The 22,792-nt window shown below is 37.9% G+C and overlaps 1 protein-coding gene across 5 annotated transcripts in view; it reads left to right on the forward strand.

The window, feature by feature from the left end:
• The first annotated feature begins 1,343 nt into the window (after window positions 1-1,343).
• Syncrip (synaptotagmin binding cytoplasmic RNA interacting protein) overlaps window positions 1,344-22,792 on the forward strand; it is a 40,362-nt gene continuing 18,913 nt past the window's right edge. Inside the window, exons 1-10 of one of the 5 annotated variants that reach the window (XM_076858442.2) lie at window positions 1,344-1,711; window positions 3,933-4,092; window positions 4,818-4,936; window positions 5,061-5,168; window positions 7,892-8,005; window positions 8,103-8,279; window positions 17,576-17,711; window positions 18,642-18,847; window positions 21,248-21,397; window positions 22,094-22,215. In XM_076858442.2, coding sequence (XP_076714557.2) covers window positions 1,424-1,711; window positions 3,933-4,092; window positions 4,818-4,936; window positions 5,061-5,168; window positions 7,892-8,005; window positions 8,103-8,279; window positions 17,576-17,711; window positions 18,642-18,847; window positions 21,248-21,397; window positions 22,094-22,215 — 1,580 coding nt within the window. In that variant the 5' untranslated portion in view covers window positions 1,344-1,423. Of the gene's footprint in view, window positions 1,712-2,406; window positions 2,592-3,932; window positions 4,093-4,817; window positions 4,937-5,060; window positions 5,169-7,891; window positions 8,006-8,102; window positions 8,280-17,575; window positions 17,712-18,641; window positions 18,848-21,247; window positions 21,398-22,093; window positions 22,216-22,792 lie in introns of those variants that run through there. The other 4 variants (XM_076858444.2, XM_076858443.2, XM_076858446.1 and 1 more) reach the window with 4 other exon arrangements.

Genomic DNA, 22,792 nt, shown 5'->3' on the forward strand with positions numbered 1-22,792 from the left:
AACCCATAGAAGAATGGGTAGTTATCATTTTTCATTACAATTGCATTGGATAATCCATAGTACTACTCTACTTTTATTATGTTTTGCTGGAATTTCTTTGAATGGATCAGGAGAGAAGCAAAGAGTGGAATAGCAGGAGGTTACATTATTAGTACACGTGGTAGATGAACGCGGGCTTTGTCTCAGTGGTAGCAACCCCAACGTGGAAAAACATTTGGGAAACAGAATGGGTAGGACTTTATGAAGTGATTATGGCAGTGAAGAGAAGAAAGTGTCCTGGACCACTCCACCTTTTCCAATTAATGTTGCTGGGTGCTTGTGGATGATGTTTATTGAGATGGTTTACTTTGGAGATGAAAGATTTGAGGGAGGGAAGAACAAATGATCTTTTCTTTAAATGCTGATTTGTAATGACAGAAGGGTCTAGGGCATGGTAGAGAAAGGAATTTGAGGTCAGAGAAGAGACATAGAGATTTTAACTTGGGAGTCTGTGAGCACATTGCCCAAGTAGACACATTTTTTTAAAATAAGGAACTTCGATACTTTGAAAGCTCTAAATAAAACGTTGTATGTTTCAGACCTATAGTGTAATCCATAGTACTACTCTACTTTTATTATGTTTTGCTGTTAAACATTTTGGTTGTTCTTCATTTTTATCATTAATCACGACCTTTGGATTGTGTACTAAAATCCTTATTGCTGAATTAGCTGAATACCATAGCAGGTATTGACAGTAAGGGATTTTAGTTTAAGATTTGAAAACTTTAAAACAGGTTGGCTAAGTAGTACTTTGTCCAATAAATATTTCGTATTTGATCCAGGTGCCTATGAAAATAACCCCATTTCATATGCTTATGCATTTTGAAGAGTAATTATTTAACTTTACCTCAGACCACTGATTTGTTATCATAGCATAGGGACTCATTTGGCAAAACAATAAATTCTTAAAAATAAGCTTTTTAATTAAAAGGATAGTTATCATTTTTCATTACAGCTGCATTGGATAAAATTAGTATCCACAAAGCGTCTGAAATTCAAACGCCTTTGTCTTGTCTTTCTTGTACCTAGTAAACGGTTACAAAGGAAATGTCACTTCATCTAAGATTTAGTTGCCAAGATTTTTGAAAAGAAACACTGATATTTTCCTCACAGTTGTCCTAACCACACAGCTTTGTGCTGTTTCAAGTTGCTCAAACTGTGCCAGGAGGAGCCCTTAACTGCTTAAAAGGCCAGGGACAGAAACGGAGTGTTGCACAACCCTTCACCACCGGGTGGTTTCGCTTCCAAATCTGGCCTTGGTATCACCCCGAGGAGGGAGCCACTCCTGGCTCCGGCAAAGCCTGCCCCGTGCCCCCTTCAAAAGCAGCTGGGGTTTCCTCGTCCGAGTCCGGCGCGCCCCTCCCTTCCCGCAAGATTCTCGTGAATGCTGAGCCGTGCGGGGCTCCGGGAAGCCCCACTGTCCAGTTGGGGAAACCGGGTCTCCCCAGGGAGACTCCCGCACTCCAGTCTCGCCGACCCAGCAGAGCAAAGATCCGCGGGTCTCCCCGCCGCTCCCCTCCCCCGCGGCCCCATTGTCTGCCTCGCCCCGCCCCGGGGGACACGTGCGCCTGCAGCTTCCCGAGCGAGAAGAGCGCGGGGTGGCGGCGGCGTGGACACCGCCTGGAACGACTACGCGGCGGCGGCGCCGGGGCGGGGGCTGGCGCACCGACCGGTGGGTGCCCTCGGAGAAGCTACGGCCGCACTCTGCGCCCCCAGCCCCAAGCTCCCCCGGCCCCGGCGGGGGTGGGGCAGACGCGTGGGGCTGCGGCGGGGGGGGGTGGGGCGGGGTGGGGAGATGCCTGTCTCCTGACAAAGGAGAACGAGTGGGACATGCTGAGCCGGCCCGCCCCGCCAGGAGGGGAGTGGGAGGGGGAGTGTCGGGAGGGGAAGGGGCGGGCCTTTCATTCACTCTCGGCCCCTCGGCCGCTGCCGGAGCGGAAGGGCGGGGTCTCGCGCCCCCCCGGGTGAGGAGCGAGGGAGGTGGCGGGGCGTGGGGGCGGTGCCCGCGGGCGCGCGTCCCGAGGCGTAGGCTACGTCGTCACGTCAGCGCGGGAGAGAGAAAGAGAGGAGCCGACTCGGCAGGGACTGGGGGACGGGGCCGAGATAGAGCGAACGAAGGAGGGAGTGAGCGAGAGTGCGAACGAGGAGAGGAAAGGCGGCCACTCGTGCCTGAGCGGCCGCAGACGGGAGTGAAAACGGTGGGAGAGAGGAGCAAGGAGGGGAAGAAGAAAGGCCGAGAGAAGAGGGCGGACGGAGGCTGGTAGAGGTGGTAGGGGGAGAAGGAGGAGCTGGAGGAGGGCAGGGGCTGAGGGAGTGAGAGAAGCGGACGCGCGAGGGAGGGGAGGGAAGGGGGGTCACGCGGGGGCGCGCGCGCGCACCGGGAGCGCGCTCGGAGGCGAGTGGAACTGGATCGGGTTTGCTGCCAGCGGCGTGAGCTTCGGCCGCCATTTTACAACAGCTCCACTCGCGCCGGACATAGGGAGCAGCGAGCACGCGTTTCCCGCAACCCGATCCCTTCGGACAGGATTCCTCCGCCGCAGCCGAACGGGGAGGTAACGACCGCCAGGACCCGGGTCTGGGAGGGGAGCTCCATGACATTGTGGAGTGAACTGGGGGAGGGCGGCTCGGGGAGAAACCGGCTTTTCTGGAAAATGGATTCCAAGGGGCAGAGGAGCACGTTGACTGGGGCTGTCTCGGAGTAGGCCGCGGCTCGCGCCGCCACTTCCTCCTCTCCATGTGCTGCTGCCATTCGGGCTTTGTCTACGGCGCTCCAGGAGGAGGTGCCTCCGCGGCCCCGTGGCCCGCGCGGACCGCGAGCGGCGGCAGAGTTGGTGGTGTCGTGGCCGTCGCCGCGGGAGTGGGCGGAGAGGAGCCGGTTCCGCGGCCGTGCGGCGTGCTTGGGCGGTGCTCGGGGTCTTGCAGGCGTGGGGCTCTCCGCGGAACGCCCTCATGCCGCGGCTTGTCGGTCCCGGCGTCGCAGTCACTGCACCGAGGGGCTGAGGATGGGGGTTTCCACCGCGCGCCCCAGGTCAAGTCTTGGCCGGGCGGGAGGCCGGGGGTCGCTGGCGCCCGGGGAGCGCCCGAGGCAGACAGCCATGTGTCACGGCGGAGACGGCGGCGCTGGGGGCGGGGAGAGCCTGTGGCCTGGCGCCGCCGCGGCCTGGGTGTTGAGGGGCGAGGTTGTGCTTCTGCAGCGTTTTGGGGGCTCGTACCGCGGCTGCGGGTTGATTTTGGGAGACAGTGATGGTCGTCTTGGCCTGGGACTTGGTGGGTTTCCGTTGAAGGAAGTTGTAGGACATTTTGAAGGCGTAGAGCACGTGTTTCTAATGGGCTCCTGGCGGCTGCAGTGGTGAGGCTGCCGCTCTGGGTGCGGAGTCGGGGGCGGGCTTTGGGGTGTGGGGGTGAAGGGTGGAGAAATTGGGTGGTGGGAAGGTGTCTTGTGTGAACGCTTTGTTCTTCGCTGGCTGTTGTTACTGATCTATAAGCGGCAGGCGGGAAAAGCGCACTTTGGGGGTTTACCTTGGAGAGGGACGAGCCCAGCTTTGCTTTCTTTACACACACCTTTTTCTCCGTACGGGAACAGCTGCATGTGGCACGCTGACTCGTCTCCGTGCTGATTGGGCTTCCTTTGTAATATGGTTTTTTTCTAGGGAGTGTTAGCAGGTGAGTCAGGGGTGGTGCTCAGGAAGAATATAGCATATCGGTCCTTCTGTGCCCTGGGCTCCAAATCTGGCTTGTCAGGCGATAGTGACTCTAAAGTAAGGCTTTTTTTCAAGGGAGGCACAGGTTGATTGGTGTAGTAAGTGGTAGAGAAAGTAAAGATTGGGGCTCTCATATTGTCCTGTATTCTGTTTGAAGATCCTAGTTTAATTTTGCTTATTGCGTTTGAACAGATCTCTGGAAACATGGCTACAGAACATGTTAATGGAAATGGTACTGAAGAGCCCATGGATACTACTTCTGCAGTTATCCATTCAGAAAATTTTCAGACATTGCTTGATGCTGGTTTACCACAGAAAGTTGCTGAAAAACTAGATGAAATTTACGTTGCAGGTAAGAACTAACACTTGCAAAATTACATTATGAAATTTTTCTATTGGATTTCTGGCTTTGAGCTAAAATAGCAACTTTTTGTGGTTTCCAATAAGTATGGGAACTAGAGATTTGACTTGTTCTGATAGTTGGTTAATTAGGTTTGAACTAGAGGTTAAGGTGTGTAGAGGGAGGGAAGTGTTAAGCAGGGATAGGCCCTCCCTAGGGGAAGGCTGGCTGGCCTGATGGATAACTATATGACTGTAGCAACAGCTGCTAAATGTTGGGAGCAGACCATGTGACTTTTTTGGGTATTTTTATAATAGGATTCTTGTTAAATAACTTGGTAACTGTAGACTTGTTGTCTGTATTGGTGTGGTGGTTCTTTTTTCTGGTGGTACTTGTAATTGAGTAGATGTTCAGTTGTCATGCTTGGTATTTTGTTGGTTGACTTTAGGATTTGTAAGTCTGTATATTTACTGTAGAAATAAGGTAGTGTTGAGAACCATCTGACTTGGATACAAAACAATGTAAAATAAGTTGACTTGTATTGTGTGGTTGAGAGGCATTATTTAGTTCAGAATGCAATTTTGAGTGGCTAAGGAATGTTTGTTTTTCATTAGGCAGATAAGGGGAATAAAATTGTCACAAACATACATATATTGGTCCATACAGGTCTTTTATTTTTTTTTAACTTTTTCAGAAATGTTGAAAGTTGATAACTAATTAAGTTTTCTCTTCTCCAGGGCTAGTTGCACATAGTGATTTAGATGAAAGAGCTATCGAAGCTTTAAAAGAGTTCAATGAAGACGGCGCATTGGCAGTTCTTCAACAGTTTAAAGACAGTGATCTCTCTCATGTTCAGGTAATGTTAATTTAATGTCAGTGTAGAAAGATTAAAAATTTTGATTAGTTTTGATACACACATTTTGGTTTTATTAGACATATAAATGGTAATTGTTAAATATGAATGGAAATTTTTTTTGCAGAACAAAAGTGCCTTTTTATGTGGAGTCATGAAGACTTATAGGCAGAGAGAAAAACAGGGGACCAAAGTTGCAGATTCTAGTAAAGGACCAGATGAAGCAAAAATTAAGGTATGTCTTTAAAAATTCCTTTTGAAGTTCTCTTAACCATTTTGTAGCTTTGATAAATATTCCTTGGATGTGACATGGATGTATTTATATTTTAAAGATTGTTCGTCTTTTCTAATTACTGTTTTTTGAAAGTATCTGGACATTTTAAAATTATTTCTGTTTCTAAAACAATTTGCTGTTCTTGTTAGCTACTGATGTTTAAATCTGGGTTATTAATATGCCAAATAAAACATTTAAAGAAACCTATCCATTATATATCTAGATACTTTTTTATAAAGATACAAGTTAGTTTACTGACAGATCAAACTGGGAGGAATTGGTTTACTTTTCTATCTGCTGGTAGAAAGTATGTAGTAAGCTGCTGTTTTATTATCTTAGAAGGCTCAAGCCCCAGTGAATTTGTAATTTTAACAATGCTTCTTGCATTAGCATCTTTTACTAAGGTTAGCTTATTTTATTTCTAAAAGCAACCTTTAACAGTAAGATTGTTCAGTGTGGGAATGTAAATGAGAAACAAATGGGGTGAAAGGCTTTTTTGGTTAATTTTAAGGTCATGGGAGATTAAATGGCCTTAAATTCAGCTAGATTTTGATCTTTGTGTTGGTGAGTTTTCTAGTTCATAGAAATATGGTTCATATTAGTTTTTAATTTTGTGTTCTTTTATAGTTGCACACTGTTCTTGGGCCAAGAGTTAGGGTTTGAGAAGACAAGTTATTAAGAAAGGCATAGATGTTAGATAAGGTTTTAATAGAGGGGAAGAGGGAATCCTGTAATATAGATAAGATTGGAAGATGGAACTAGCTTAATGTCAACCAAGAATTTGAGACTTTAAAAAGTCTATTTGTTGGTGAATTGAATTTAAATTATAAATGTATTTTTCCCCATGAAAAAATGGGGATTTTTCCCATTGTAATTATGCTACTTATAATTAAATATATATTGGGAAGTTAAGTTTATTACATTAAAACTTTATAAACAAAATGAGTTTGTATGTCTTTCAATTCTGTGTTTGGAAGGTAGTTTAAAGCTTTAATGGTATCTGAATTGTGATAGACATTTTTATAGGATGTTTGGGGAGTAAATTTTTTTTTTTTTTTTAAATACAAAAGGTGTTATTTGGATCATAGAAAGATTAAGTTAAAAGAAAGCATACTCTACTAGCACAGATGACATGTGAGAATAGGAATAAGCCATTTGGTTTATATGATAGTCATATTTTTAGTTTTGTTATCCAGTGTTGTACTGTACTATGAAGCAGTCCTCTTTGGGGGTTAAAGAAGAAAGAACTACTTTAAGTAGCTTCTTGTGAACTTCTTGGTTATAAAGTTGGAGAACAAAGGCTTTTTTTGCATGTGAATTATGTGTTTTTGTAAATGAATGATACTTTCTTTTTGATGGTGCTGGAGATTAAACCCAGAACTTCAAGCATGCTAGGCAAATACTACATTCCTGGCTTAATAATTTCATATTTAATATTCTTTGGGTAGGAAATGTTAAAAACAAACAAACAAAAAAACCGTGGCCACCCCAAACCATTTGACATTTTTAACAAGTTTTGTCATAGGATTTTTTTTTTTTTAAATTTAAGAACTACCAGCTAATTAGTAGATTGGTTTTGTTGTTTAGAGAAAACCATGTTTGTTTTGTGGCTGAGGTGGTAGAGAGGTGGAACTAATTCTTGACTTTTTCTTTTAAGATTAATGGGCTACTCTTTAGTACTTTTGCCTATCATTATAAGGAGTGAAGAGAAACTCCTACTCTTAAGTGAAATGAGTTGTGTAAATTTTAACAGTTCACTTTCAGGGAGATAAAATGTAGAAGTTAAGTTACATTGTTGCAATGTCATAAATTTTTTAGTCATTTTGACTTTTCTGAATTACCTGTGCTAACCTGTGATTCATGGTACTTTAATGTCAAATAATATGAGTTTGTTTTTCCTGTACTTCCCAAGTTTCTTTTTTTTTTTTTTATTAGTTGTTCAAAACATTACATAGTTCTTGACATATCATATTTTATTCAAGTGGGTTATGAACTCCCATTTTTACCCCGTATACAGATTGCAGAATCACATCGGTTACACATCCACGTTTTTACATATTGCCATACTAGTGTCTGTTGTATTCTGTTGCCTTTCCTATCCTCTACTATCCCCCCTCCCCTCCCATCTTTTCTCTCTACCCCATCTACTGTAATTCATTTCTCTCCCTTGTTTTTTTTTTTTTTTCCTCTTTCCCTACTTCCTCTTATGTAATTTTGTATAACAATGAGGGTCTCCTTCCATTTCCATGCAATTTCCTTGGTTTGGGGAGTATAATATCTTCAGGGGTGACAAAATGCCCAGAATGGCAGTGTGTACCTAGGAGTCAGGTGCAGGGAATTTGGTAAGAAATTTATAGTTAATCAATTAGGTGCAGTTATTTTTTAGGAGGTATTAGTGGAGTGGATACACCCTCTCCTGGAAGTTGTTGATGGAGCTTAATTTTCACCACCAGTAATTGAGATTATTTTAATTTGGCAGAGGATCCTGAAGTTTTGACAGTATGTTCAGGGCAATAAGTACACATTAAAGGGAAAATTTTAAACAGATCCCAGAAATATATTTATGGGGGAATGTTGCTAAGATAATTAGAAAGATTTGAACAAGGTTGATTTTTAACTACTATAAATGTGTGAATATAGATAGTCTAATACTAAAAGTATCAATGGTGTTTGAACTTTTCAAGGCACTCTTGGAAAGAACAGGCTACACACTTGATGTGACCACTGGACAGAGGAAGTATGGGGGACCGCCTCCAGATTCCGTTTATTCAGGTCAGCAGCCTTCTGTTGGCACTGAGGTAAAGAAACTAAAAACTTGTACCTTTTGTAATAAAGCTCAGGTATCTGGTTTCCTAAAGAATTCTCCATGGTTTTTACTTCATATTTAATTTACAGATATTTGTGGGGAAGATCCCAAGAGATCTGTTTGAGGATGAGCTTGTTCCATTATTTGAGAAAGCTGGACCTATATGGGATCTTCGTCTAATGATGGATCCACTCACTGGTCTCAATAGAGGTTATGCGTTTGTCACTTTTTGTACAAAAGAAGCAGCTCAAGAGGCTGTTAAATTGGTAAGTTTTTTTTGTTGTTGTTGTTGTCCCCTCCTCCCAAATCTTCATATTCACTATCTTTATTGCCAGGTTTTTTCTTATTGTGCCTTTCATTAGGCAATATATTCGACATTTTCTGTGTAAACATTGTGAAGTATTTACACAAATAGTTTTAGAGTCAGGATCTATGAGTAGTATGTAGAATTCCTGGTTACTAGTTCTTGAAACACCTGGTATAAAGATAGGGTTTTTGTATGTGTGTTTGTGTGTGTGAATTTAAATTTATAGGAATGTGGAAAAGTTTAGGAAAATAACTGTAATAGTGCTCTCATAGTTTTCTGGCTGCATCTGAGCCATATTTTTTTCAAAAATTTACAAAGACATTTATAAATTTCTAGATAATGCCATAAGGGGTTTTATGTTGAGTGGCAATATTAGATTTAAAAATACCAGATAGGTGAAAACCTAGTTAGTTTCTCTGAATTTGTAAAGAAGCCATTTTAAACATTAAAGTTTATTTAACTTCAAACTCCCCCCCCCCCCCCCCCTTTGAGATGGAGTCTTACTGCATTGCTCAGGCTGGTCTTGAACTCCTGGGCTTAAGTGATCCTCTTGCCTTAGCTTCCTAAGTATCTGGAACTATATGCGTGTGCCAAAAGTTTTATTAAATTCTGTGAATCAAGGTTTCTATGATTTATTTAAAATTTAAGAGCCAGAGGTTAATTTAAACCTATGGAACTTAACAAGGAGTACAAGTAGAAGGAAACTTTTGTAGATGGGTCACTCACTGGACAGATGTTTTTAAATTTTGCCTTATCTAACATTTTGTGATAATTCTGAGAAAACTCTTTAAGAGTAATTTTTTCTAAAAAATATATTTTTTCCCCCATATATACAGGTTAAGTATCCCTTATCCAAAATACTTGGAACCAGAATTAGATATCAGATTTCAGAGTTATTCCAGTTTTGGGATATTTGCATAGGCTTTAATGGTGGAACGTCCCTAATGTAAAAATCTGAAATGCTTCAGAATTCCAAGGTTTTGTGCATCTTATTTGGATTTCTGATTTTCAGATTTGGGATGCTCAACCTGTAACACATTTTAAGGCAGACTTTAAGGAGAAAAATCAGTATGCTTTATTTTGCTGTTCTGTATTGCTTGAATTCTTACATTGTGTTTGTGTGTGTGTGTGTGTGTGTGTGTGTGTGTACATAATTGAGTGTTGTGGAGATTTGACATTAGAAAAATGGGTTTCTTTAAAGAGAGAATTCAGGAATTTTGTCACTTCTTAGTAAGGAGTAACTGCTCTCCTTAAAAGAATGCTTCCTATTTCAGAGGGGATATTGGTTCATAGGGAGCCATTCACTGATAGCATTGTAACCTTGGAGCTGTCAAAATTTTGGTTTTATCAGTTCAGGTAAAATGAAGAACTTTTTGGAGCTTTAGAAAGAGGTACTTTAGAAATTACATGCTTAATTTCAGAGTATTTTTGCTGGGTAGCAACAAAGTGGTAGTAAGGTGTTTTTTTTTAAAATATTTTTTTAGTTGTAGATGGACACAGTATCTTTATTATTCTTTTTTTAATTTATTTTTATGTGATGCTAGAGACCGAACCCAGGGCCTCACACATGCGAGGCAAGCAGTCTACCACTGAGCTACAACCCCAGCCCCACTTTTCTTTTTTTAATAAAAGCAGCCGTTAAGTTTTAATATGAAAATGCAGAATGATTGAGAAAGTCAATGAACTATCTTGCTACAAAAACCTAATACAAAATTTAGCCAGTGATGTGGTATTTGAATAATTTTGAAAAGAACCATTAAATTGAAATTGTAGATTATTTAATTCTTGATGTCATACTATACTTGTTATGGTAGATTCTTGTTTCTAGATGATTTTTAGAAGGCTTATGGTAAAGATAGGTCAGTGTCTTTTGAGTGCCAGTAAGTATATTTTGAAGTGTTTTAGTTTGGATAGTTGTTTTAGCTTAACAGGTTTCTACAAAGTTATTGCAAAATTGCATTGGTAGAGGACACTTATTTATATCTTCTTTAGCCTATGTTACTGTATATTAATATAAATATTAAGATGCAAATGTTCTAACTCATATATAAATTTCTTATAAATAACCAAGCAGCCTTTTTGATTGGTCTATGAACTAACTCTTGTCCTAAACCTTTACCACTTCTTTATGGGTTTCTCTGTTGTGATTTGAGTCCTTATCTGAGGATACAATTGTATTTTACTATTTGACAAACAGGAGGCTTTGCATTTTGGTGCCTTATTTTGTGTGTGTGTGTGTGTGTGTGTGTGTGTGTGTGGATGGTATTGATGTATATCCATTGGGTTGAGTTGGACATATTTGCTTTTTTTTAATGAATTTTTTTATTGTAGATAGGATTTGAGAGGTTTGATTAAATACAGCAATAAAAGTAAGGGTTAGGTTTTTAGAGGAAGTGATGTAATTTACACATTCTGGAAAAATATGTAAAAAACAAACAAAAAACAAAAAAACCCTCATTGATTTTCAGTGTTTTTTGCTACTTTGTATTCAGTTGTGGAAATGCCTTTTTCCTTCCTAAATGCATTCTTCAAGGGAGCATACTTTGGAAACTGCCCCTTCTTGAGGATAAAAAAACTATTTTATCTTGAGTCTCTTTTTGAGTTACAACTCTAATATAAAGATGCAGTTTTATATAATTGAAGTGTCACTAGTTATACATGACAAATGTTGTGAAAGTACCTCTTCATTTATTTTTATTTGTTTATTTATTTATTTTAAAGAGAGAGAATTTTAATATTTATTTTTTAGTTTCCAGCGGACACAACATCTTTGTATGTATGTGGTGCTGATGATTGAACCTGGGCCACACGCATGCCAGGCGAGCGTGCTGCCGCTTGAGCCACATCCCCAGCCCCATTCTGCATTTATTTATACATCAGAAAAAATTGAAACATTTGAGCCTCTTGAATATCTTGAGGTTGAAAGTTTGTTCAGGTGTTTGTCCTTTTTTTAAAAAAAAATACTGATTCAGCAATTGTTATCCAAGATTAAAAATTTACAGATTATAATTTGCATGTGGATTACTTGTAAAAATGGGTTAATGGATCTTACTAGCAGAAGAAGCATGGAGTTACAAGAAACTGCAGCATTCTTGAATGACCATATTTTCAGCCAACATCTGCTTTGTATTTTGGGGGAGTAAAACAAGCCCATCTCTAAATGATGGTAATCTAGCTAGGGAGATAGTATCTAAATTTATGAAAAGGTAATTAATAGTTACCACTTGAGTACTTTTTGAGGGACAGGCTTTGTGCTAAGTGCTACATTAACTAGACAACAATTGAATCCATCAGTACAAATTATGGCACCAAGTAGTGTGATTCTTTAAATTATCTAGTAGTTTCAGCAGTGTTAAAAAGAGCTCACAAGGTAAGTCATGCCTCCACTGCCAAGATATTTTTGGCATCTATCACCTATACCATCTTTACTGTTAATACTATGGCACCATTTGTACCATTCGGACTACTGAAGAATCCTGACTACTCTCACTGACTTCTGTTGTCCTTTACATTTAACAGTACAGATTAGATAATATTCCCATGCTGAAAACTTCCAAACCATGCATATCCAATCAGATCCTTGCCTACCTCTTCCCCCTTTCATGATCTTTCTCTTAACAGCTTCACTTGCCCTTCTTTTTTGTCTTCCAAATAAACCATGGCCATTTTTATCTCTAGACCACTTTCTGCTATTTTGCTTTTCTACACTTGGAAAGCAGCCCAGATGTTACTGCTTATGACTTATCAATAAGGTCCTGTTGGAAGGCCTTTCCTGACTTTGAGCAGCTTACCTTCCAGTTATGCCATTAACTTCCAGTTATATCCTGATCTTTATGAAATAGGTTTTGCTGGACTGGGGGTGTGGCTTAGGGGTAGAGATCTCCCTGGTATGCACGAAGTCCCAGGTGCTGCACCGCAAATAAATACATGCATACATATAATAGCGCTTCCTGCTTTGTGTAGGTAATTGTGAGTTAAAGAAGCCAAAAAAATTTAATTTTAAGGCATTGCTTAAATTATTTCTATCTATTGGGTACCTGGGATTGAACCCAGGGGCACTTAACCACTGAGCTACACCCCTAGCCCTTTTTTGTATTAGAGACAGGTCTTGCTCAGTTGCTTAGGGCCTCAATAAATTGCTAAGGGCTGGCTGAATTCGGAATCCTCCTGTCTCAGCCTCATGAGTCACTGTGATTAGAGGCATGCACCACTGTGCCCTGCTAAAATTATTTCTTGACTTAGTAAAAGAATATAAGCCATCCACCCCATATCGCTAACCTTTTAGAACAGTGCCACTATGTAATAGATGGTGGGTAAATAACCTGACTGGCTGACTAGTGCCATCTAATACATCATTTGACCCAATAATTTATATTTCTATGTAGCTCAAAGGTTTCGTAGTCTTCATTTGCAGTAATTTTATTTATTCTGTGCTACCATCAGATATAGGGATTAGATAGATAAGTGTGATAATGAGCTTTCCCCTCACCTATTTGGGAATATATGGGGTTTTGATTATTAAAGTAACCAGGAAGAAGGGCAGGCAAGTGTATTATGTATATTTATTTGGTATGCTACTGGAATTGGAGGCTAGGGTCAGTGGTGCTGCAGTGCTATGACAGTCCAAATAATGAAAATGTCTATGTTACAAACACTGGAGTAGATGAGATCTTTTTTTTTTTGGAAGATTTTTAAAAATATCTTTATTTTTATGTGGTGCTGAGGATTGAACCCAGTGCCTCATGCATGCCAGGCGAGTGTGCTACCATTTGAGCCACATCCCTAGCCCTAGATGAGATCTTTGTTTGCACATTGAAAGTCAAAATTTTAATAGCCGCTGACGGTTTTATTTACCATAGTCTTCCTACCAACATAATGTAGGTAAAACAGTTCTGATGAATGCAGGTAACAAAATAGATCCCAAAATACTTTAGTAGAAATTTAGCAAGTATTTATTGTGCTTAACATGAAAAGGTTTATTATGGATACGCAAGTTTTTTGACGTTAGAGAAGTTTGTTAGAAGACAACTGCAATTAAAATGTAAGCATATGGTGAAACAAGTGAAGAAAGGATGAAGGAGAGATTGCTTTGAATTAGGTTTGGTAGAGAAGGATTGTGTGAAAGATTTGAGCAGCACACTGAAGAAAGCAAGTGGACATAGTTAAAACTGTTTTGAGGAAATAAGTAGGAGATAAAACTTTAATAAAAACCAATGCTAGAAGGTGGTAGTTTAGAACTACCTAGTCCCATTAAAGTTTGAGCCTCGGTGTGGTGGCTTTATGTAAATGTTTGAATAATGAAGGATATTTGGATGAAGAGAAAAAAGGACAAAAGGAGGATGGCAGCAATAGAGAGAGGGCAAAGATTTTGAATACAGAAATGATTGGCTTCTAGTGATATTTTGTATAACTTATCTAAATTTTTATCAGTACCTTAGGTGAGGGTATAGTTGGACTGAAAGGTGTTGAATCTGTAAGCCATGAGGATAATGCCTTGGGTGATAAAATCAAGGTTTGAAAAACTTCGTAAGGTAGTCAGATTTGCATTACTAATAGAATGGAGTTGACACAATTGAAGTCCTTTGTAAAATAAGCTGTGCTGTGAGTCAGCAATATGATGTGAATGCCAAATAAGCTAAATAACATGGACTACCTATAATAGGAGTGTATGGTGTCAAGAAGTGGAAAATTAGTGGTCTCCTGTCCAATCTAAAATTCTCAATCTTAGTCTGCATCTACTAATATTGTGTTATGAATGACATTCTTAAGTGACACTGCCAGTCTCTTGGAGGCATTTTAGTTTGCCATTATCAAAGAAGGAATGATTAGTCAATCATAGAGAACAACTGAGTCATGAACTTGTACAGGTAAATGAAGTGCTGTCATTTGGGGAAGAAATGGATTTACTTTAGAATTTTTAGGGAAGTAGATTCAGGCCCAGTATAAGCATAATGCTTAAAATTAAAATGGATGGGCTTGGGGGAGGTAGTAACTTCACTGAGAAGAGTTAGAACTGATCAGATTCCATATCTGAAACTGCTAAATTTCTGGGAATTTGGTAGCTGATGTCAATGAATAAGGAAAAAAATGACTTAAAAATTTAAGCCTAGATGAAATATTTAAGTTCTGTATTTAAGAACTCCCAAACCTCCTATTTTGGATACTTAAGTACTAAAACCACATTGAATGGTCAAAGTTCATCTTTATATTTGGTGACCCTACTGTGGCATTGGGCCTGAAAGCTAGTGCTCACATTCCAAAAGTAGGAAAGATCTCGTATTTGTCTGTGAGTGGTTAGGGTTCATCATTGTTAAATTTGAGTTTCTCTTCAGGCTTAGATTTTGTGTTTCCTTTTCACCGTGAAACTCAACTGTTGTTAACCTGCTTGCTGAAATGAGATTTGTTACTTGAGGTGAAAGATTGGTACTGGAGTGAGAAAGATTAAGGATTTGGACATTTAAATACACATACTTCGTAGACGGAGCATTGAAGAAATGTTTATTTCAGAGTACTTTGTTTTATTTGGATAGTATGCCCAAAAGGTTTCTTTGTTCCTTTAAAGACTTCTATTTTCATTGGAGAGCTAATTTATTCTGTGCTACCTGTTCTAAGTTTTCTTTGAATGTGGGAGAAAAAGTTTATTTTATAACTTTTGCTAAATATTCATGTTATATTGTTTAGAGACAAGCTGGCATGATGGGTTAGAAGGAAAGAAATGGTTTTTCTGTAGATAATAATAAAAATAATCATAATTTATAAGAGGTAGCATTGATTATGTTGGTACTTGCCGGAAGTATTGGCTACATTACCAGAATAATCAATGGATTGGCTTCCCTATATTTCTGATTGATGCCTTGAGGGAATTTTTTTCCTCTATTGTCTTGCCTTTCACTGCTAGAGTTCTTTTGAGAATTGTTTTTGCTTTCAGTATTATTTTGTTGGTATATCCAAGAATTCATGTTTTTGTTAAGTTATGTATTTCTTAACTTCACTTTTAGAGCTTTTGGAAAACAAAATACATGATGATGATGATGATACCACTAGTGTCACCCTTGAAATTCCTGCTTTTCCCTTTAAACATTTTGTATTGCCTTCCTTCCTTTATATATATATATATTTCTATAGTTTTTGTCAACTTTTTTAAGAGTTACAGACTAGGAAACCAAATCCAAAATCATTGACATGCCACTAAGGCTGGCTATTTGATGCTTGGCTATTTGATACATGTTTAAATGCAATTTATTATGTTCTTAGGTTGACCTGTTTGTAGAAATAAGGCACAGTAATGTCAGATGCCTTGTCTAGGGGCAAAGTTACTCCCATTGAGGACTATTGTCTTTGTTAACTTGAAAGGGTGTTTTTGTTAACCTTTATAGGACTGAGGAATTGCAGAGTATTTAATGGTTGAACTCTGTTTCATTGGTATTTGGAAGAGTTTGGTAGAAGTTCACAATTTTTTTTCTTCAGAGGCTTTGAAAGTATTGCACACTCGAGAACTGTGGAGAGAAAGGGAAAGTAGCCAGAGTTTTAGGATGGGCTTTTGATGTTCAAGCATTGAACTTTATCTTTTTGGTGATAGGGAGCCATTGAGAACCTGGGGGCTCTCTACCACTGAACTGTATCTCTTGCTCTTTTCATTTTTTTATTTTGAGACAGGGTCTTGATAATTTGCCTAGGCTGACCTTGGGAGGATCCCAAATTGCTGGAATTACAGGTGTGTGCCATTGTGCACTGCAGAAATTTTTTCAATAGGAAAAATGATTTTAAAAAAAGTTCCGTCTTTTTAAAAAATATTTTTTAGTTGAAGTTGGATACAATACCTTTATTTATTTTTATGTGGTGCTGAGGAGCAAACTCAGAGCCTTGCACGTGCGAGGCGAGCACTTTACCGCTGAGCCATAACCCCAGCCCCAAGGTTCTGTCTTTGACATAAATATAGAGATAAATTTGGGACCACGGTGTCCAGAGACTTGGATAGCTTGAACAGAGCCAGGCAGGTAGAAAGTATGAAACTGATCTAAATTGAGGTGCAGTGTGTGAACTTATCTGGAGATGGAAAAGGGATATGGAAGAATTGACTTTGTGGATTGTTTTCTTTTGTTATACCTGATGTACCTATTGTGCAAAAATGAGAGTAATAAATAATAAAGAATGTTTTTCCCCCCCATAAAGCCATTCTATAAATTGTATGGAAATTAATGTGGGTTCTTTAGTTTATTTCCACTTGTATGTATGTATGAAATTGATGTTAAGGCCAGGTGTTAGGAATTATAATTACTGTCACCCCCACAATTATTAATAACATTTTTGAGGTGGTTTTAACTACATAATTCATTTAATCCACTTTTCCAGATAATTTGGATACTTTTAAATTAAAAAATTTGGATATTTCTGTATTTTGATTTATAATTTTTTATCATATTGCACCTGCCCTTTAATATCTTATCATTTTATAGGACATGATTAAATGAAAATTGAATTTACATTTTACTGTAGTTTTATAATAATAGTTTTACCATAATCTATTTGTCTTTTTCCTTCATGAATTTATTATGTGCTTGATGAAAGTGAAATGAGATGCATGCCTTTAATTCCAGTGACTTGGGAGGCTGAGGCAGGAGGATTGCAACCAAGGCCAGCCAGGGCAATTTGGCAAGACCTTTCAAAATCAAAAGGGCTGGAGATGTAGCTCAGTGGTGAAGTTCCCCTAGGTTTGATTCCTAGTAACACCACCAAAAAAAAAGAAAAAAGAAAAAAGGATAGTATAAAAAGGAATTCTGTTTTTAGATGTATATATTTGAAACACAAAATTTCTTATTGCAAGTTATTACAAGAGAATAGAGAGAAAAAACTGATTTCATATACTGGTTACTAGGAAGGCAGAAAGCTTGCTGGACTTGCATTCCTTTGCATGAAAATAACTGGTTGGCAGAATGGATTTAAGTAAAAGTTAAGGTGTTGTAGAATTATCATTTTTGAATTTAAGCTGCTCAAACCTTCCTCCTTGGATTTAAAGAATTTAGTGAAAAACTCTTGCATTAAATTCATGAAATTGTTCAATGTGTTATCTCTGATTATAATTCATTTTTATATGGGAATTAAAGTAAACCATTTTTTCAAGTATGAAATTCTTTTCACACAGTGGTAATTTGTTAAAAATTTTGATTTTGTGTATGGGACTTGGGGATCTTCTATGGTAAATACATCTAATTGATGCAAGTAATTGAAAAATGGTGCACTTTTTTCCCCTTTCAGTATAATAATCATGAAATTCGTTCTGGAAAACACATTGGTGTCTGCATCTCAGTTGCCAACAATAGGCTTTTTGTGGGCTCTATTCCTAAAAGTAAAACCAAGGAACAGATTCTTGAAGAATTTAGCAAAGTAACAGGTAAGTTGGATTTATTTGAAAGGAGGTGCAACTTTAATGATAATGAGGATAATGGCATATGGCATATATTTCTGATTGCCAAGCACTGTTTTAAAACATTACATTTGTTGATTCATTGAGTCCTTGCCACAACTTTATGAGGTCGATGATCCATGTTTTAAATAAGGAAAAAGAGGCACAAAGTTTTGGGAAATAATTTGTGGAAAACTGTGTAAATTAGTGGGATTTGAACTGAGTCTGCAAATCATTGTTCTACTTCTTGTTTTACACAGTTCTGTTTGTGTGTTCTTTTTAGGTGTTAAAATATGTATTATTGATAAGTTGAGATTAATGTTATTGCTAATATGGTATAATTTCTTCAAATTGTAAAACATCTTTTATAACAGCTTGAAAATGACAGGTGGCTTGTATTAGAAAACATTCTTGTCTGTTTACAGTGTTTAGCAAATTATTAGTCTTTGGGAATATTCAAAATTCTTAGGCAATAATATTTGCTAATTTCTTTTGAATTAAAACCATTAATATTAATACCTGAGGTCAGAAAAGTACCATTAGAATTTCAGTGTTTGTTTACTTAATGAAATTTGTGTTTGACTTATTCTGGCATTTTCCTAAATTATTATATAAAGATTATTAACTGTTTCTGATAGAATTAGTGGAAACAAAATAGTATAGTCAAACAGTCATTTTGGCAATAATCAAAGTCACATTTTGTTTTCAGGGGGTTTCTGGGTTGGGAAAACTTGAAAGGGTAGATTAAGAAAATCATTTGGTCTTTTTTTTTAATGGTCTTTTTTAACAGTCATTTGTAAAGATGATGTAAAGTTTTTTATATTGATATTTAGTATCTTAGAAAAAACAAATTCTTTCATGTCCTTATTCTTGGTAGTTACTTTATCTAATTTCCCTGGAATGGTTGCTTACTTTCAGAGGGTCTTACAGACGTCATTTTATACCACCAACCAGATGACAAGAAAAAAAACAGAGGCTTTTGCTTTCTTGAATATGAAGATCACAAAACAGCGGCCCAGGCAAGGCGTAGGTTAATGAGTGGTAAAGTCAAGGTCTGGGGAAATGTTGGAACTGTTGAATGGGCAGATCCCATAGAAGATCCTGATCCTGAAGTTATGGCAAAGGTAATAATAGGGGAGTTAAGCAAATATTTTTGAGGGGTTAATGGGAGAAGGGTAAAGGAAAAAAAACATGAATTGTGTACATGTTTTAAATCACATTTCTGAATTCAGAAACATGTTTTCTTGGGGCCACATACTAGTAATAAATGTGTGTGGATAATGAATATGGAAATTTTATCATGGATACTTAGCTATTATAATCTTATGATGAAGTGGCCCATATGCCATAGAAAATGGTTCAGTTCCATATTTGTGTGAATTTTAAGAACAATTTGAGTTTTGAGACTTGTGCCATTAGCTTACATGGTTTTTGTGTTAAAAGTCTTACTCCTAAAAATAGAGATGTATTGGCCCCAGCAGAACTGCTGTAATTATAATGTTTAGCTATTATTAGGCATCCTGCTTCAGCAATCAGTTGAGACATCCTGTGAGAATAAACATCTTGAGTCAACACTTCACTATATACTAGTGTAGTTTGCAATTAAGTTATTCTATGTTTTATCTTTTAGAGATTCCCTTTAATAGGCCAGGTGTCAATCTAAAGAGGGGCATGTGTGAACTGACGGAAAAACAGTATTATTAAAAGGTGAAGGTCTTGGACAGAAGATATTTGGGCTTCTTCTGACTTATAAAGCTTTTATGGGGTTACCACTTTAGATTAACAAATTTGGGTACTATTCGGGTATTTTAGGAGAAAGGGTAATGTTTTATAGCCAAAAAACTTATATTTTTTAACTATATATTGAGAAAGCTTCTCAAATAAGAATTTATCTTTTTTTGCCCTCCTTCTCAATGGTGGGATTAAATCCAGGGCCAGGAATGTGTTCTGCGACTGAGCTATATCCTTACCCTCTTACCAGTATTTTTAATATTTTCTCCTCCTCTAAGATTTCAGCAGCAGATCCTAATTAGTTTTGTTCACTTGTGTTAAGTTTAAACATTGAATAGCTCTCCTAGAGGGTCTTGTTCACATTATTAGGAAATATCTATTCCCTTTTTATTGCAGAATAATTAATAATTAAAAGCAACCAAGTATAAAGTCTGTATTTCCTTTTAAATAGATTTCCCACTCCATCTGGTCCTGGGCTTTTCTCATTATCAGTACCCTTCATTGGATTAGTACATTTGTTAAAATTGAGCCAGTGTTGGACACTGAAAATTCATAGTTCATATTAGAGTTCATTCTTGGTGTATTTATGAATTTTGACAAATGTATAATGACATGTTGGTTAGCTTTTCATGTAACTGAGATTACATGAAAAAGGGTAGAAAAGTTTATTTTGGCAGAAGGATTCTGTCTCCCGTCGCTTGGCTGACTTGGCTTCTGGACTTATAGCAAGGCAGTATATTATGGTGGGATGTGTAGTAGAGGAAGCTTCTCATCTTACGGCAGTCAGGCAATAGAGAGGAAGAGGAGGTTCTGAGTTCCCATGTCCTTCCAAGGGCACACTCCTGTGACCTAGCTTCTTCTTGTGAGGCCCCAGTTCCTGAAGGTTCCTAAAGAAAGGTGTTACCATCCCACAATCCTTTATTTTTCGCTTCTTCATTGCTACCTTCCAGCCCCTGGCAATCACTGATTATTTTTTACTGTCTTAATTTTGCCTTTTCAGAATGTCATATAGTTGGAATCTTGCAGTATGTAGACTTTTCAGATCATGCAGTATGTAGACTTTTCAGATTGGCTTCTTTTAAGAGGCATATAAGAAGTATCTTCCATGTCTTTCTGTGGCTTTATAATTCATGTCTTCATAGTGGTGAATATCTTATTTTTATGTACCACAGTTTACTTCTCCATTTATGTACTGAAAGGCATCTTGGTTGCTTCCAGCTTTTGGCTATTATAAATAAGACTGCTATAAACATCTGTGTGAAGGTTTTCATCTGAGTGTAAGTTTTCAACTCTTGGGTAAATATTGGGAAGCAGTATTGCTGGATCTTTTAGTAAGAATATTTAGTTTTGTAGGGAGCTGCCAAACTTTTCCAAAGGTGTGCCATTTTGCATCCCTCTCCCCCATCAGTGAATAACTGTTTGCTTGCTTCACATCCTCATTTACATTTGGTATTAGTGTTTGGATTTTGGCAGTTTATTAGATACTTAGTATTACCTGAGTACTGTTATATGGGTTCCCCAAAGAGAAGTGATGTTGAGCATCTGTTCAGAGACAGCTTCACCATCTTCTTTGGTAAAGTGTTTTAGGTCTTAAGGCCTGATCCTACAACTTGACTCCATAGTACTTCTTCAAAGTAGTTGAAAACTTTTTTAATTTTTTATTTTTAAAAAATATTTAATTTTTCATGATGTTCTTGTGATTGCAATTCAACTTAACTTTGCAGGGTGAGATAGTAGCACCTTGGAAATTGAACTCTTTGGTAATATACAGAACATTTGTTTTTTTATTTCAGGTAAAAGTGCTGTTTGTACGCAACCTTGCCAATACCGTAACAGAAGAGATTTTAGAAAAGGCATTTAGTCAGTTTGGGAAACTGGAACGAGTGAAGAAACTAAAAGATTATGCTTTCATTCATTTTGATGAACGAGATGGTGCTGTCAAGGTAAATAAATGGTATAATGCCATAGGCATCTGAATTATACTAACAATTTTTAGTCATAGACTCAATAATAAGTTTTTGAAGTCGGAAATGCAGAGGCTACAAACCAACTGAAGCATACATTTATTGGCCTTGGTTGAGATGAGTCAGTCAGTTTTTGATGTAAAAATGGAATAGTGGATCTATATTGTTTAGTAAAACCTTGCAGCCCTATTTTATTTCAATGAGGCTTTCTTTGCAACATAATGATGAATTTTTTTTTAAGAGAGAATTTTTTAATATTTATTTTTTAGTTCTCGGCAGATACAACATCTTTATTTGTATGTGGTGCTGAGGATCGAACCCAGGCCGCATGCATGCCAGGCGAGCGCGCTACCGCTTGAGCCACATCCCCAGCCCATGATAAATGTTTTTTTTAAAAAATTATTTTTGGTGCTCAGGATTGAATTTAGGGGATGCTTTACCACAGCTAGCTTTTTTTTTTTTTTTTTAATTTATAGACAGATTCTTTCTGTGCTGTTGAGAGTCTTAAGCTGGTGAGGCTGATCTCAAACTTCTTGCAATCCTCATGCCTCATCCCAAGTTGCTGGGATTCTAGGCATGTGCCATTACACATGGCTTGTTTTTTTCCCCCCCTTTAAATTAGTTGCAGTTGTTCTGAAGGACCTACTTTTAATAATGGTCATCTAATTTTTTAAGGCTATGGAAGAAATGAATGGAAAAGACTTGGAGGGAGAAAATATTGAAATTGTTTTTGCTAAGCCACCAGATCAGAAAAGGAAAGAAAGAAAAGCTCAGAGGCAAGCAGCAAAGAATCAAATGTAAGTAAAATTTTGTATATATAATAAAGTATATATTTTAGTTGGTATACTAAATGGAGAATAATAGGTGTTGCTCAAACTTTATAAACAAATTTATAACATATCTTCTTAAAGAGGAATTGAAAGCTTTTGGTCAGAGAAATGGCAAAGTTCTAAATAATTGTGTACTTTTGCTATTAACCACAATTGTGAAGGTAATAATTGTAAATAAAAGGGATTTTGTTTAATAATTGGATATTTCTATTGAAAATGTTTTCTTAAATAGTATTTGTCCAGATGTCTTAATATGTTTGAAGAGTGGAAAGTTCCTCAGAGAGGAAGAAAATGTTAAATCTTCAATTATGTTAAGACCGTTTCCTTTGTATTCAAAGAGGTTTCTTAACAGTATAGATTATCTGTTGCCACCCCAAAGATTTAATCTTGTATGAATAGATTTTGAAAAGTGAAATAAGAGTGTTAATTTTTAAAACAGTCAGATAACATCGTCTAAAGAAAATAAGTGGGTATATTAATTGTATTAATTTGAGAGACATTTTTAGAGTGTCTGTAAAAAATAGCTGCTCATTAAGAATGTGAG

The sequence above is a fragment of the Callospermophilus lateralis genome, chromosome 6 (assembly GCF_048772815.1).
Source record: "Callospermophilus lateralis isolate mCalLat2 chromosome 6, mCalLat2.hap1, whole genome shotgun sequence".
Taxonomy (NCBI): Eukaryota; Metazoa; Chordata; class Mammalia; order Rodentia; family Sciuridae; genus Callospermophilus; species Callospermophilus lateralis.